Source organism: Nannobrachium achirus (genome assembly GCF_963921795.1).
Source record: "Nannobrachium achirus genome assembly, chromosome: 24".
Taxonomy (NCBI): Eukaryota; Metazoa; Chordata; class Actinopteri; order Myctophiformes; family Myctophidae; genus Nannobrachium; species Nannobrachium achirus.
Genome location: NC_137831.1, coordinates 39,320,169 through 39,336,491, shown reverse-complemented (window position 1 = coordinate 39,336,491; position 16,323 = coordinate 39,320,169). Strand labels below are relative to the sequence as shown.

General features: G+C 41.7%; 1 protein-coding gene across 1 annotated transcript in view; it reads right to left on the bottom strand.

The window, feature by feature from the left end:
- Nucleotides 1–4,304: 4,304 nt before the first annotated feature.
- The window catches only part of LOC308280057 (E3 ubiquitin-protein ligase HECW2-like), an 84,461-nt gene continuing 72,442 nt past the window's right edge, over nt 4,305–16,323 (bottom strand). The window contains exons 29-31 of the mRNA XM_080720315.1: nt 14,351–14,436; nt 8,397–8,509; nt 4,305–6,881 (exon numbers count right to left, since the gene is read on the bottom strand). Of these exons, the coding sequence (XP_080576441.1) occupies nt 6,770–6,881; nt 8,397–8,509; nt 14,351–14,436 (311 nt within the window). The 3' untranslated portion in view covers nt 4,305–6,769. The remainder of the gene's footprint in view (nt 6,882–8,396; nt 8,510–14,350; nt 14,437–16,323) is intronic.

The following is a 16,323-nucleotide window of genomic DNA, read 5'->3' as shown; positions in this document are numbered from 1 at the left end:
TAAAAGTTTTGAGAACCAGTCGCTCTGAATTAAGAAAGTCTGCTAAAATGCCTAGATTTTAAACTACTGAACTAAAAAAATGCCAGTCTCGTAGTAAATCAGTATCATACATATCCTGAAGCTGGAGACGTAGGCCTACCGATATTCAGCGATTGGGGTTGATCAAAACGAGAAAATTATAATGGTGTAAAAAATCTATAAAAAACTAAACATTTCCACGTTGTAAGGCCAGTAAGGGACAAGATGACCCCCGGCCACTTTCATTATCACTGAATGCACCTTTAATAGAAATCTTTTACACAAGGGGGACAATGCCTGTTGCAAGTTGATGATGACATTTTGTCCGTGTGTGGTCCAGCCCTATGGAATTATGGAATGCATGTGCTAATAAAAAAGAAGAAAAAAACAAAACACGTAATACTTCCTAAGGTTAAAGGATAACTCCGCCCTAAATCACTTCTAGGCTCATTTTCCTACTTATATTGATCCCAAATGACTGTCCATGGGGTCTATTAGGCACAAATGCCCCTCTTGTCCAGTTTCCCCAGCAGAAACCATGCAGCAGCCCTCATAGCATAGAGTGGAGACCATAAGCCTATCGCTTTTACACTATTTGTTGTAGTCAAAAGTGCATTTTTTTTCTCATGCATGTGTTACTAGTTGTCATTACAAACACATCCATCCATTGGTTGTCCCACACATGCCACCATGCACAATCTCATAAATCATGTTTTGGGGTGAGCATTAGGCACAACTGCCAATCAAAGTGACTGCACTGGCCAATCACAGCGCATCTTTTCCGGGACTTGGCAAAACACATAAAAGCATAACATCTGTTTAGCAGAGTGTGATGGGTTGTGTGGGACAAAGATGGCATGGATGTGTTTGTAATGACAACTAGTAACACATTCATGAAAAATAAAAACCCTTTTGACCACAATAAACAGTGTAAAAGCGATAGTCTTAGGACAACAGGGGCATTTCTGCCTAATAGACCCCATGGACAGTCGTTTTGGATCAATACTCTAAGTAGGAAAATGAGCCTAGAAGTGATTTAGGGCAGAGTTGTCCTTTAATATGCATCAAAACAATATTTAAAATACGTTTTATTTGCACATGCATTCGATACATTCCATGGTCCTGGAACACAGATAGACAAATTACAACTCGCGATGGGCATTGTCCCCCTTGAGTAAAATATGAACCGTTTCTAAAATAAATACAATATTTAAGTTAAAGTTAAAATGTTAGTTATAGAGGGCAATTATAATGTATTAAGTCTCATAAGGCTTACAGCAGGGTTCCCCAATTAGTTTCCCCCAAGGGCCGAATCATGTCTAGGGTGCCAAGCCGAGGGCCACAACATTGCAGGGGACGACGGTGGCGTTCCCGCTACTCCAGCGACAGTTCAGATATCATCGTTGTCGGGTGAGAATCTTTTATGTCCAAAACCGTTCGTTTTGCATTATCATTTTAAAAATGATTTAAACTAGTGAAAACAGCCGATCTACAAGCACACAACGCCTCGCGGTGCGAGGCGTTGTGTGCTTGTAGATCTGCTGTTTTCACTACTTTTGTGAGACGGCCTTGAATGATGAAGCAGGATATGCGAGGTTTCCACCCGACAACGACGATATACTAGTGTTGTTGCTGCTCTTATACCACCATTATTACTGGGGTTGGTGGGGGCCTGACAGTAACTCCCCGCGGGCCGCAAATGGCCCGCGGGCCGCCTATTGGGGAACCCTGGCTTACAGTATTAGCTGTTAGATCCGTTTTAAGATGGCTGCCCTCTTGACTCAGGACTGTGAACACATCAAAATCAGCTTAAATTAGGTTACATCAACATAAAGATTAACATCGAGGTGTTCTACAACTGATTAACTGTTGAAACGGTGCAAAAAACTGTAACAACTACATAACGGTGTCGGAGTTCACCTCCCAAGTTGTCATCAAATGAGTGTAATGGATTACATAAAGTACAGTGTGCGCGTGTGTGTGTGTGTGTGTGTGTGTGTGTGTGTGTAATCAAACAGGGTCTCAGCTCTCTAAATACAGTGTATTGGCCAGGGACGTGCTGGCCATTGGGAAAAGCAGGACAACTCCCGAACGGCCGGTTCATTCCCGACTGGTCCAGGCCGGCCATTAGGAGAAAAATAAAATGTCGGCCTTCGTTCCATTTTGGGGGCTGGGCGGCCAACAAAGTAAATCGTCACTGTCGGGCAGAAAACCTCGTATCTCCAAGTTTCAAATTTGATTTTTTTTTCACAAAGCAAAGCCCTGCTTCATCATACAAGGCTGTCGCACAAAAGTAGTGAAAACAGCAGATCTACAGTCGGCTGTTTTCACTAGTTTAAATCATTTTTATTTTGGTTTTGGATTTACAAGGTTTCCACCCGACAACGACGAAATATAACTCATGTGATTGGCCCACTGGCTTGTCACTTGTCATGATCTGAAATGGCAAATCTTTGGGTAGCAGCAGCGCTATAGAGAGAGATCTCTCTCTATAGCGCGCAATGAGGGCCTCTTTTTCCCGGGCTGAATCAGGGGCCCAGCACGTCCCTGGTAAGTGCTCGGGACAAAATACACAAGCAAACACATGCGAACGTCACAAGTTTAAGGATAATCTAACCTCACAAATGACTCATAAATGTTTAAAGTGGGCAGTAAGCTTATGACAATAATTAGAGTAAAGCATACTACAGATTATGGCTAAACGAAACTGAATCATAATATAATATAATTATATTTTTGAATGTCAGGTTGATGTACTGTATGAACGAGTGCGTTGGCTTACAAGGTTGGAGTCGGTTCCTTTGCATTTCAGCGAGTGGATTTGTCTTACAAATTCATATTGAAAAAGGCTCTCAATCTATTAAGGGAATGAATTCCGTCATTAGGAAATAGGGCATTAACGACTTGTGATTTTTGCAAGTCGTCTCGACTCAGTAAAAAGTTGAGTTGAGGTTGTAGTCGACTTTATCGTTTGATGACGTCATCACATCACACAGGACCCCCCAATTATTTTGGGGGGGGGTCCCCAGATGATTAACTTAACGTGAAACATTGTTTTCTCACTCAACTGTAAACAAACCAACATACAGTGTAAGTGTATCCACAAGTTTCTGCGGGAGTTTACTGGAGACTATCAGGACCAAACTTCCGGGTTTAACAGCAGACATACAAGCTCACGTCGCGTCGCAGATGCAACCCGTTGTGAGCTTGTAAATGGGCGGCGGAACCTCGGTGCAGACGTTTGCGCAATGCACTATGGGGCGTAGGAAACTCGTGGATAGAGGGTATCTTCACATTTCTAAAGTGACAATTTAAGGACTTTTTAATATGTCTAAAATGGCAAATTAAACATTGTCCAAATTGTCAAATATATAGAGGCAGAAATTGTGAAAATAGCAGATCTACATGCTCATCGCGAGGCGTTGTGAGCATGTAGATCTGCTATTTTCACAATAGATTTTTCTTTTTTTTCCAACTTCGACTTTCTCTGGTGAGGGTCGACTTGTGTAATGAAGTCGACTGAGTCGACTTTTTCGTTAATGCCCTGTTAGGAAATAAATTCAGTTTCGTGATGAATCTGAGTGGACTGACTGAACCGGCCTTTTTGATCCTGTTTGGAAACCGTGCATCCTTGCACCTGGAACTGGGTGTGGTGTATGAACAATCAACATTCAATAACTTTCAGTCAGAACATGAATTATTTTGCAATAAACTGTACAAAACAGACCGGGGCAATAAAACGAATCAGTGAATCATTCAGATAATGTCCCATGGCTGATTGACTGTCTTCAGGCCTAGGATTATTGAATGCTTTAGCTATAGAAAAATAGCAGATCTACAAGCTATCTGCTATTTTTGAAAAAAGTAGTGAAAATGTGTGCAAATCTTTGAATATATGTGTTTTAAAACGGACGTTTGTAACTCAAATTTTGCTTCTGGGTGGTCCCTGGAACTAAATATTTTGAGATGGGGGTCCAAATACATATCATTTTGGGGGTCCTTCACATGAAAAGGACCACTGAGAACCACTGAGAACCACTGACATAGTAATCTCTCAAGAACAGACTAACTGAGCTCCAGTTAAGTGAAAAGGACCTTTTCTTTGACGATGGCCGGCCAGATTGCTGACATAATAGAAACATAGGGTTTTCAAAAAACCTTAGAAGGATTCAAAAGACACTTTTAGAATCGGGTCAAAATTCAAATTTTTCACGTTTTTTTCAAAAAAGCAGATCTACAAGCTCGCAGCGCGGCACTCGGTGCCGCGCTGTGAGCTTGTATATCTGCTGTTTTTCAATAGTTAAAGCACAAAATAAAGATACACAATAATGTGTACCCGTTCTAAATGGGTTAAGCAATTGAAACGTTAATTCTCACTATATTGGGATTGAAATGACATGGGGAAAAAAATGTAATTGAAAGTTATTTACCAATTGACCCAGGTCTTATATGTTTACATTCATATACACCTCGTTTGCCACGTTATTACAAAACGTATAAATGGAAATACCGTAACAATACCAAAGCTTTTGTCTAGACTGTCGAAAATCAGTCGGAGAATTCACCTTCAGGTGCCACAGATTGGAAAAGTTACCACAGGCGGTAAAAAGGCTTGCACTGTCCACACAAGAGTTTGTTTTACCAAGGCTGTCCACAAGAGGGAGCTGTGGCTTAACTGCTCCTGAACATCGGAGACTCGGCATCACGGCAGTTCAAGTTTGTTCGGTGCCAAGCACGTGGCGCACCATGCCCATCTGTTGCAAAGTTGAACAGAGCATTAGCTCTGCCACCATCACTTTTTAGCACAAACACTCCTCTAAAAAAAGTTAAAGCAGAAACAAGCAGTTTTCTGCTGACATAAGCAGGAATCATGCAATTGCTTATTTTTAAAAAAATGTTTTAATTTTATTTTATTCAGGCGGCCAACAATGCTTCCTAAAGAAAGGTTGTGTGTGTGACACTTCCTGGGGCTACAATCTGCCTCCAAAAGTATTATTTTCATCTGTGAGAAGTTCTGTCATTGGTCGATTAAACTGGGTGCCCATCCAAAATAACAGACCAATCAGGACCGCCTCTTGTCCTTGTTCAGATTGGTTGACCTGTCTGTCAATCCTTTTAGCCCCGGTCGGCTGGTTCATGCACCAATGAGCTGCTAATAACAGAGCTTCTTACAGATAAAATAATAGTTTTGGAGGTAGACTGCGGCTCATAGAAGCGCCACAGACACTAGATTTTTCTAGGGAGCATTGTTAGCCGCCTGAATATAATAAAATAAAAATTGAAATAAGCAATTGCATGATTCCTGCGTATGTCAGCAGAAAACTGCTTATTTCTGCTTTAAAAGAAAAGTCTTTATCGCACCAATCTACTCAACTTGTGCAATTTCGGTCCTTAACGTAAATGTGTGAAAGCTGAAGGAGCTTTGAGGGTGAGATAGGCAGTGAACCGCTGTTTTTTTCTGTTGCGTCATGCCAGCGCTACCCGTGCAGTGACACAGAGTGGACGAAGGCCCGTCGGTTATCCCGTTCCCGCGCAGAAGTTACAGTAGGAAACATCCCCGTCTCCCGTTCCGACTGGCCAAAACCTTGCCGATAAAGCTTCTTGTTTTGCTCTTAAAGCGAGAGTCAGGTGGAGGCAGATATGTGGCTCATGGGAGGGAGACTCCAGGGAAAATCTTCAAGGGGCAGCGGAGCCCATATCCTTCATTATTCAGAGTTATTATGAAATACATGCATGTGCACGTGAGAGATATGTGCGCACGTGCAGAGAGAGAGAGAGAGAGAGAGAAAAGGTGTGTAATTAAATTTAGGCCTAGAATTATTGAATGCTTTAACCAGTGAAAAATAGCAGATATACAAGCTCACAGATTGCTGACATAGAAACATACCGTAGGTTTTTCAAAAAACCTTAGAAGGATTCAAAAGACACTTATAGAATCGGGTCAAAATTCACATTTTCACAATTTTTCAAAGCGTGAGCTTGTATATCTGCTATTTTTCAATAGTTAAAGCATAAAATAATGATACACAATAATGTGTACCCGTTATACACACCGCTTTAAGTGCCATTTAACGCCGCACACAGTAAACCAGGTCTATAAGCTGTAGGGTTCCACTTTGCAGGTTCCAGGCTCGCACCCTGAAGCCGCGATCTAGCCGCGTCATGTCAAGACCAGGCACGTGCACGCATAGGCATCAAAGGGGGCTTGAGCCCCTGCCCTTTTAGCCGTCTGTAAAAAGTGCCCTCTCCAGACCATGAATGCAGTTTTTACTAAGGTGAAACAAACACAAATGCCCTCTTTCCATGCCATACCTGAAGGCAGCATTCAAGAGAATCGCCTTGTCCAAACTCTCCTGAACTTGAATGCAGCATCTTATGTTGAAAGAATTGCCCTCTCTGTCTAGAAATCCATGATGTATGCCCAATCTCCAGCATTGCCTTTGTTATGCTTATATTTTAGTGTTGTATGAAGTACCGAAAATAGCCGACTTCCAAGCTCACGACGCGTCGCGACTCGCGTGTGAGCTTGGAGGTCTGCTATTTTCGATGTTTTCACCAAAAGGCCCTTTCAGAATTTTCAGCCCCTGCCTCTCTAACATTCTCTGCACGTCAAGACGTGCCTGGTCAAGACCCAAGGAAAACTAATTCAGACGAGGGCTCCTTCGGGGCGTGCGTTCAGCTCGCCGGCCACAGCAGTTCCTTCTGAACCTCGGAGACTTTATGGATGAAGGGTGAAGGCTGAAGGTCGGGGTCACTCCAGACCAAACGTACTGGTCTCCTCCACCGCCGTCAGCATCTTCTCGTAAAGCATGGAGAAAGACGGGTACGGCGGCAGGTCCAGCCGGTTGAAGCAGGTATGGGCTCTGGACAAAGACACGTAAAAAAAAAAAGGCACACACGCACACACAATCAGTGAGCAGTAGGGTTGTAACGATACATTTTAAAGGACAACTTTCGTTTTTTTACAACAAGGGTTCATATTTTAGAATGTAATTAAAGAATATAAAAGATGAGTGTTAAAATGATTTAATTAACTTCTTTCTATTGTTTTAGAGATTCTTATGTCAGTAGTTGGGGCATGCGTAAAAGTGGCTAAATATGTAATTTTACACAGAATAAGCCCATTCCCAAGATACAACGCAACCTTTCATGGTTGGATGTGACTTATGGGGGCTAGAAGTGTTACTGTAAATAGCAATAAAGAAACTGCTGGCTTATAGTGTCTAAAAAGACATATTTAGCCACTTGTACGCATGCCCCCATGCGTACGCATGCCCCACATTTTAGCACGGTAAACGCGATAAAACAATAGAACGAAGCAAATGAAAACATTTTAACACTCACTTTTTCTTTTCTCTAATTACAATCTAAAATATGAACCCTTGTTGTAAAAAAAAACAAGTTGTCCTTTGACAGTGATACGATACGCATTCATGATACATGGTTAACGATACGATACATGGACGATATTGGTTCATTCGTGGCGGTACGATACGATTCGATTCAATGATTTAAAATCGATATAGTAACTATTTAGCAAAGAAATGTAATCTGTGTAAAACAATCTATTATTATGGAAGTAAACAATGTGATTATCTAGCAAATTATATTTCAACACATATAGACAAACCCACCTTGACATACAAAAATAGATTGTAGCTCTTAACTCGCTCTTAACTCATTAACTGCCAAAAACGTGAATCCCTTAAAAATCCCGTTGTCCCACCCTGCCACGCCCGTGAATCCCGTGAATAAAAAAAAAAAAAAAAAAAAAAAGGTTTTTTTTTTTTTTTTTTTAATTTTTTTTGGACCCCAAAAACGTTAGTAGGCATGATAGCGATCGCGAAATTGCTTGTTTAACCCCCATACAACCCCCATACAACTCAGGTAGCAGACCTCCAAGCTCACAACAGTGTAAAACATAATGGCTGCTATCTCATGAATGCCTGAACGGATTTCCATTCGGATTTTTTTGTTTGAAAGCTGTGAGCAATGTGGACACACGTGGTGCATTATCTAGGCATGGGTGTGCATGATCCGTGCACTATGAATTACATGGAAGTCTATGGAGACGAATGGCAGTTAAAGAGTACGAAGGTATTGTTAAATGGCAGCATATGAGTTAATAGGTCTAATATCGCCTGAATCAATGTTTTAGTTTATATATTGTTTATTGTGAGCGCAACCGACGGAGCAGGAGACGTAGACACGTTTATTTTCCGGCGGGGAATAAGTTTGCAGGAACACCGCACTGTGAAAAGAAGACAACTTCCGCGAATATTCAGCCCCACCTCCTAGAACGGTCTCTGCCTCATATCTTGACCAGGCTTTTCTCTTCGCATGATGAGTAAGCCTGGCTACGCGAGGCTACTGCTCACCTGGGCAGGGAGGAGACTTTACCCCACTTCTCCACACAGAACCGCCGGGGTCCATTGCTGCCTCTGAGAGCCGCGAAACCCTCGTAGGGGATACTGGAGGTCCCCGTCACAAACTAGACACAGAAAGAGACGGAATAAGGATAGATAAGAGGTTACATTAGGAGAGACAAGGGGATACATAGGAAGAAAAGGGAAGACAGAGGGTATTGTCAGTATTAAAAGCTTTCTTTTTTTTTAGCCGAGTGTTTCCGACCCTCTCAGCCGGTGTATACTACCCCGGTAACCACAAGCCTCGCGTGGCTTATTGCTTTTCTAAAACGGTCACAATATTGCAACATGAAAATCATAGCATTCCATTATTTAAAGAAAAAAGTACACTTCTCCGCCACCAGGAAGAGACATTTCCTTGTTTACCAGCCACATCCCAGGAACGGTAGCCAGTGTGTGTTTATAAAGTCTTAGTCACGTCATTCTTTTTGCCAAAAAATAGGGAAACAGCACTTATGTGTTAGATCAGTTTCATGTTGAGAACCATATTCGATCCATACACATGTTTTCTTTTCATCCAGATTTAGCTGCTATGTGGGTGAACATCACATCAAAAACGCTAGCATAGCAACCTAAACTAACAGCCGAGTATGTGCCTGGAGAATAGAGGCGCTTTTCGCCTTTACAAGACCCGCCCGGAGCCATTCAGTCACTGTCCTATGCATGCGGGCGGTGCTTAGAAGCACCCGCGCGGCAGGATTTGAGAGAAAATCAAACGCTCGCTTCTCTAGTTCAGCCTCACGGCACAGTGGAAAGAAACAACGCACCTGGCTTTGATATAAGGTGTGGGTTATAGTCTCATATACCACGGCAACCAGCCAATCAGAATCAAGGAATGGAACTAGCCGTTTTAGAACCGTACACAAACTGCTGTCCATGCTGGCACACAGTAACGCCTAAATGCAACGTACCCCAAAGTTGTTATTACGTTCAGCTGCGCTTCTCCGTCCACAGTATAACACGCAGGCACGTGCACACATAGGCATCAAATGGGGCTTGAGCCCCTGACCTTTTATCCGTCTGTAAAAAGTGCCCTCTCAAGACCATGAATGCAGTTTTTACTATGGTGAAAGAAAAGTCTCTTTCCATGCCATACCCGAAGGCAGCCTTCAAGAGAAATGCTTTGTCCAAACTCTCCTGAACTTGAAATCAGCATCTTATGTTGAAAGAATTGCCCTCTCTGACTGTGTAGAAATCCATGCCGTTTACGCCACATTGTATTGACTTGATTATGCTTCGTTCAGTGTGGTATCAAGCACCGGAAATAGCCGACCCTCCAAGCTCACAACTGCGACGCGTTGCGATCTTGGAGGTCTGCTATTTTCGATATTTTCACCAAAAGGCCCTTTTCGAAAGTTCAGCCCCTGCCTCTCTATAACATTCTCTGCACGTCCCAGATAACATGACCACATTTGTGCAGTGGAAAAGGGTCTATTGAGGATTCAGGATGCGTGCGCTGGCTGTTCTTTGCGTTTTTTTTTTTGTTGCCATGATTAGAGCTTGGTGTTTTTGTCCCCTTTCAGGTGAGTCACGGGGAAGCGGTATTATCTCATACAAAAAGGCCCTTCAGTGCAGGGGTGTCACAAGGGGGGGGGGGAAAGTGGGACTGAGTTACTAGGGCCCAAGGTGGAGGGGGGCCTTAATTATTTTATGCTTTAGCTATTGAAAAATAGCAGATGTACAAGCTCGCAGCGCGGCACCGAGTGCCGCGCTGCAAGCTTGTAGATCTGCTATTTTTGAAAAGTCATGAAAATGTGTGCAAATCTTTGAATATGTATTTTTTTTAAGCGAACATTTGTAACTCAAATTTTGCTTCTGGGGGGTCCCTGGAACTAAATATTTTGAGATGGGGGTCTGTGGCCCAATACATCATCATTTTGGGGGTCCTTCACATGGAAAAGTTTGAGCACCACTGACATAGAAACATAGGTTTTTCAACAAAAACTAAAAAAAAAATAAGATTTTTCAAAAATAGAAGATCTACAAGCTTCAGAAGCTTGTATATCTGCTATTTTTCAATAGTTAAAGCACAAAATAACGCGTAACAACGCGTTCCCAGGTGCCCCTATGAAGAACATTCATGGGGGGCCCGCAGTGAATCCTTGTACCCAGGGCCCAGAATTTGGTGCGACACCCTTGCTTCGGTGAAAAAGACCTCGGTAGCATTGACGTCAACTCTGTGCTTTGGGGAGTACGCCCCCACATCCTTCTATTCTTTTGACCAATGGATGCGTTCTGACTTATGTTCTGACAATTGTCGTTCCGTCCGGAAATGATGATAGCTAGAAATGACACATGGCAAAGTCATTACACGTTTTAACCCATTCAGAACGGGTACACATTTTGTGTATCATTATTTTATGCTTTAACTATTGAAAAATAGCAGATATACAAGCTCACAGCGCGGCACTGCGAGCTTGTAGATCTGCTATTTTTGAAAAATCGTGAAAATTTGAATTTTGACCCGATTCTATAAATGTCTTTTGAATCCTTCTAAGGTTTTTTTTTGTAAAACCTATGTTTCTATGTCAGCAATCTGGCCAGCCATCGTCAAAGAAAAGGTCATTTTCACTCCAACTGGAGCTCAGTTAGTCTGTTCTTGAGAGACTACTTTGTCAGTGGTTCTCAAACCTTTTCATGTGAAGGACCCCCAAAATTATATTTATTTGGCCACGGACCCCCATCTCAAAATATTTAGGTCCAGGGACCACCCAGAAGCAAAATTTGAGTTACAAATGTTCACTGAAAATACATAATATTCAAAGATTTGCACACATTTTCACAACTTTTTCAAAAATAGCAGATCTACAAGCTCGCAGCGCGGCACTCGGTGCCGCGCTGTGAGCTTGTATATCTGCTATTTTTCACTGGTTAAAGCATTCAATCATTTCTGGGCCTAAATGGGTTAACTGTGGAATCATTATTTTGTTGGACTGTCTGCCGACTCATTATGTAAACCAGGGGTGGGCAATTATTTTTTCCATGGGGCCACATGAACAACAGAAAATATTGTGGAGGGCCGGGCCAAAAGGCAGTGCTCCCCGCAAGATGTGCTCCCCACGAACTAAACACGCGGCTTTACCTCCAACTTCAGTAAATAAATACAGTCCAATTTTGGTTGAAAACCCGGCATTCAGCATCGACTTTTATTTTTTTAGCCACTTTATAGCCATTTTTGGTAAGGTAAGGCAGGTAGGTTGTCTTGATGAGTGACCAGTCTGACCACCTGCTTGTTATTGAGACAACATCCAATGGTCACGCACACATGCTGATGTACGCATTGCGTCCATATGTACGTGAATAAAAATGGTCAAAATAAAAAAAATGCATGGTAAAATTAGAAAATGTGATTATTTTGTAATTTGCCATTAACCCTATAAGGGCCGGTCAGAGTGAACCAAAGGGCCGCACACTGCGATGTGCGGCCAATGTCTGACATAATCAAATGTATATGTTACAGTCAGTTTGGGTAACTCAGTGAGATTGGGGTAAGAGCGCTCGTTTTGTAGTTCACCACACACTCCTAACACCACCTGGATCAATTCACTTTGATAGTCTCTTATCAGCGCACCTGTGTAATTCTGCGTAGTCACCATAAGATGGCGACAACAGCCATTCACTTGTGTAGTCGCTGGCGTCACTCGTTTGCGACCACTCTTTCTTTGTTTATCTACTAGCCTAGCTCAGCTGTGTTTAGCCATTAGCTTACTATGCCTAACTCTAACCCTAACCCTAACCCTAACCTCAGTAAAACTATGCCTAAGCCTAACCTCCGTGAGGTGAGGCGCTTTCATTCCTGCCGACGCTACGTTGTCGTTGTTGTGAATCAAAGCGACCGCTTGTTCCGCCGCACGACGAGCGCTCCTGTTCTCAATTTCACTGAAACTCAAAAACACTGTGACATATACCGTACATTCTTAGATGGTCCAATGGTACATCTAATATCAATGCCAATTATTGATAAACAAGAACAACTGACATTGTCTTTATTTTGTCCTAAAGAACAAAGCCGTTTTAATCTAATGTTTTGACAGAAAGTGTCTATGTCAGGGTGTGATAAGATATTGGTACTGATTATACTCAACTTGCATCATGACTATGAGTTGTGTGACTGACTGCTTTGTTCTTTTTTACTTTGATCTTTTCACCATGGCTGGCACATCCGCAATACTGGTGTGAAATCCTTTCCTTTGACATAGAACTGAGTGCATGCATAAAACTTCCTAAAAAATTACTTGGTGAGGGGTGCCCACTGGCCTACTGGTCCAGGCGCATACCACTTAGGCATTGCCACATGGATGCCTGGCGGCGTCGCCGGTTCGATTCCCGATCCGGACGACTTTTGCAGCGTGTCACTCCCCATCACTCCCCCCATTTCCTGTCAGTCTACTGTCCTATCAATAAAGGCATTAAAGCCCCAAAACAAATCTAAAAAATAAAAATCCTTTGTTTATGAACAACTTGAACACTAAGGGCGGCTTGCACCAACACGGTTTAAACCTTAAACTGGTTTAAATCAAGGTTTATCTTTTAATCAGCTTGCACCAAACCTTAAATCTAGTTTTCATTCATCAGGTTTAGTTTTAAACCATCCTTTTAATCTTGGTTTGAATTTTCACTGTAAACCTGGATTACTGTTAATCCTGTTGCACCACTACTTTAAACTTTGATTTAAACATCAGTAAGGGATTAATTTTAAACCTGCTGTAGAGGTGGTTTAAATGCAAACATGCCATTGACATGAATGGGGGTCCCCCTCCTGTGAGAGAAGCCCCACAGCAAGTAAGCTGCAGACAGCGTTTCACAGCTGAAAACAAAGATCTCATCACATCCTACATCCACATCGGCTATTTTAAATTAGCGAACATTTAAATATTTACAGGGACATAATACAGACATTTGTAATGGAAGCTTGTGGACTTCCCAAGCAACATGGAGACGTTTTAATTTTCGAAATCGCTTCATAATTGACTCAAATGTGAATGTGATCAAAACTGTGGTCTTTTCTTGCTTCTAGCCGCGCATCGCCGCACCGCACTGTAGCGTCTGAGCGTCACCGTCATATGACGGGGAGCGTTATATTTTTGTTTTGTTTTGTTTTGGCTGCAGGCGCTCTTCTTAACATAGGCCTGCCCACATTCTCCTAGAAGTGAATAAAAGAGTAACGCTAATGATATTAGGCTCAAGAGAATAGCATATTCCAGTTTGTTTATATCGAAATCCAAGATGGAGGACATTTAATCCATGAATTAATCACAGTTTATGGTTTTAATCACAGGTTAAGGGTTTAATCACAGATTTGTTAAGCAATGCTTACATTTAAGTGGTGCAACGCACCTCGATTTAAAATAAAACCTAGATCAACAAACCCTTGATTAACCCTAAGATTTATTTCATCCCTCTTGGTGCAAGCCGCCCTAAGTGTCCATATTCTGAGGACTGTAGCCAAAAATATATTTTCGGCAAAGAGGTTTGGTGTAGAGGGGAAAAAGAGCAGACTAAGTACGGAGTATAAGGTGAAGTTTATTAAGTATTGACGGTTCAAGTGGTTAAATATCTGAAAACACAAATTGAGATGAATCCAAAATGCACAGATGATTGTGCTGTCAAACGATGAAACAATATGGGATCTATGAAAAGGTTGTGGGGGTCCCTGCTTCATCTCTCTCTCAACTAAGGGGTCCTTGGCCTGAAAACGTTGAAGACCCCTGCACTACAGAGAACGAGGCGAGGCTGCTTAGTAGATGTTTAAAAGTCTTATGATAACAAACAGTCAGACCTAAAGGATATTCATGTCAGGCACACAATGGAATACAAAGAATCTTCCCATTGGTGACTCAAAATCCACCTCAACAAAAATAGCGTAAAGCTTAAATAGTTTTTTTTTATAACTTGAACCCACGCACCTGCAGGAGCCTGAGTCTCTGTTCATTGTTGAACCTCTCCACCGCCCCCCAGAACCACCGGATCACTATGTGGTTGTCATGGTAACCTACAGGGGAAACAGACACACTTATCATCACTGTCGAGTAGGGGTGGGCGATGGTGATAATTATCGTTGAGACGATACAATGTCTCCACAATATGCCTTTTCAGAGGTATCATATATATCGTGATACAATTGAGGGAGCCTTGTCAAAAATCCTGTTTAATCGTTAATACAGAGATTCATTGCAGAATTCAATTTAAACCTGCATTTAGGTCTAAATCAGTAGTTCTCAAACTTTAAAATGTCAAGGTCTCCTCTCCACTTAACTCTGACAGTATACAAATGTATACATTTGTATACTGTCAGAGTTACATACTTGTAAAGTTCAATTTAGACCTCCCAAAAGGAACCCAGAGAGTCTAGTTTTTGTCAAGTAACTTGAAAAATAAACATAAAAAACCATGTGAAAAAGAATCGTGATAAAATCGTGTATCGTGATACAGCTTGGGAAAATATCGTGATATTGTATTTTTCGCCCACCCCTACTGTCGAGCAGAAACCTTGTATCTCCAAGTTTCGAATTTGTAGTTTTTTCGTAAAGTAAAGCCCTGGTTCATCATACAAGACTGTCGCACAGCACCTCGTGATAAGAGGTGTTGTGTGCTTGTAGATTGTAGTTTTGGACATACAAGGTTTCCACCTGACAACAACGTTATAGAACCACGGATTATTACAGTGGCAACTTGATGAAGGCATGAACATTCAAGGTCAAAACCTTAACAAAATTAATCAAAATCTTATCTGGAGACACGTGCATTTTGAAAAACATGCCTTTTTGTCATTATCATTTTGTAGCTTTCCTTTCACTGCCATTGACGAGTGCTAGAGTTAAATGTTTGTCCCACCCAAAACATTTTTTTTTTTAACATTCAGTCACAATTATCGGTAAGCGGTGGTCTGGGACTCTCCACAATGTTGTTCGGCATCGGATCCAAAAGATGTCGGGCCCTAGTTGTAATGTTCCAGAACTTGAAGTTAATTGTATGGCAGTGGTGAACAGACTTTCCTCCTTACAGTGTTGATTTCGTCAACTAAAACTATGCCAAAAAATGTCATAGTGCGTTTTTTCTCACAATAAAAACTAAGCTGTGATGACTAAAAACTAAGACTAAATATATTGACAATTCTGTCAACAAAATAAAAACTAGACTAAAACTTTAAGGAGGTACTAGTGGAGAAGAGAGTCATTTTATGTTTGGTTGCTCTCCGGTGTTACGTGCTGAAAATAGCCGATCTACAAGCTCACAACGCATCGCAGCGCGACGCGTTGTGAGCTTGTAGATCTTCTATTTTCAGCACGCAACCAAGTGTAAAATCAGCCATTATGATGCCATCAAGGCCTGCCAAAATAAATTTCAGTTGACTAAATCAACTGTAGATTTAGTCGCCTAAAATCATATGATATTTAGTCGACTAAAATTTGACTAAAACTAAAACTTTTCAGGTGACCAAATTGTGACTAAAACTAAAAGACATTTTATTCAAAAGACTATGGGCTCTATTATGATCCAGGTCGTATGCCTTATAGTCCGGGAGCCAAATGGTGATTTTTGGCTGAACGTGGATTCGCCTGTAAAAGTTTTTTTCTCAACTGATTCTTGTAGCTTGGGGTCACCTCTTAAGGATTCAAGATGATGACCAGTGATATCCATTGAGCATTTTTTATTATTAACTCCTTAATGCCTGAAACACAAGAAATCCACCCAGGAGGAAAATACCCAGAAAAATATTTTTTTTCTGGGTATTTAAGGAGGATCTGAGGGGTCTAACTAGGGGTTTGTCATGATGCTAAATGCATTGCAGGCATTTGTTTTGCACAAAAAACATTCCGTGGGCTAGAAATGGCCTCAGAAAACAATACACGTATGTGTGAGTATTCATGTTAGTCGG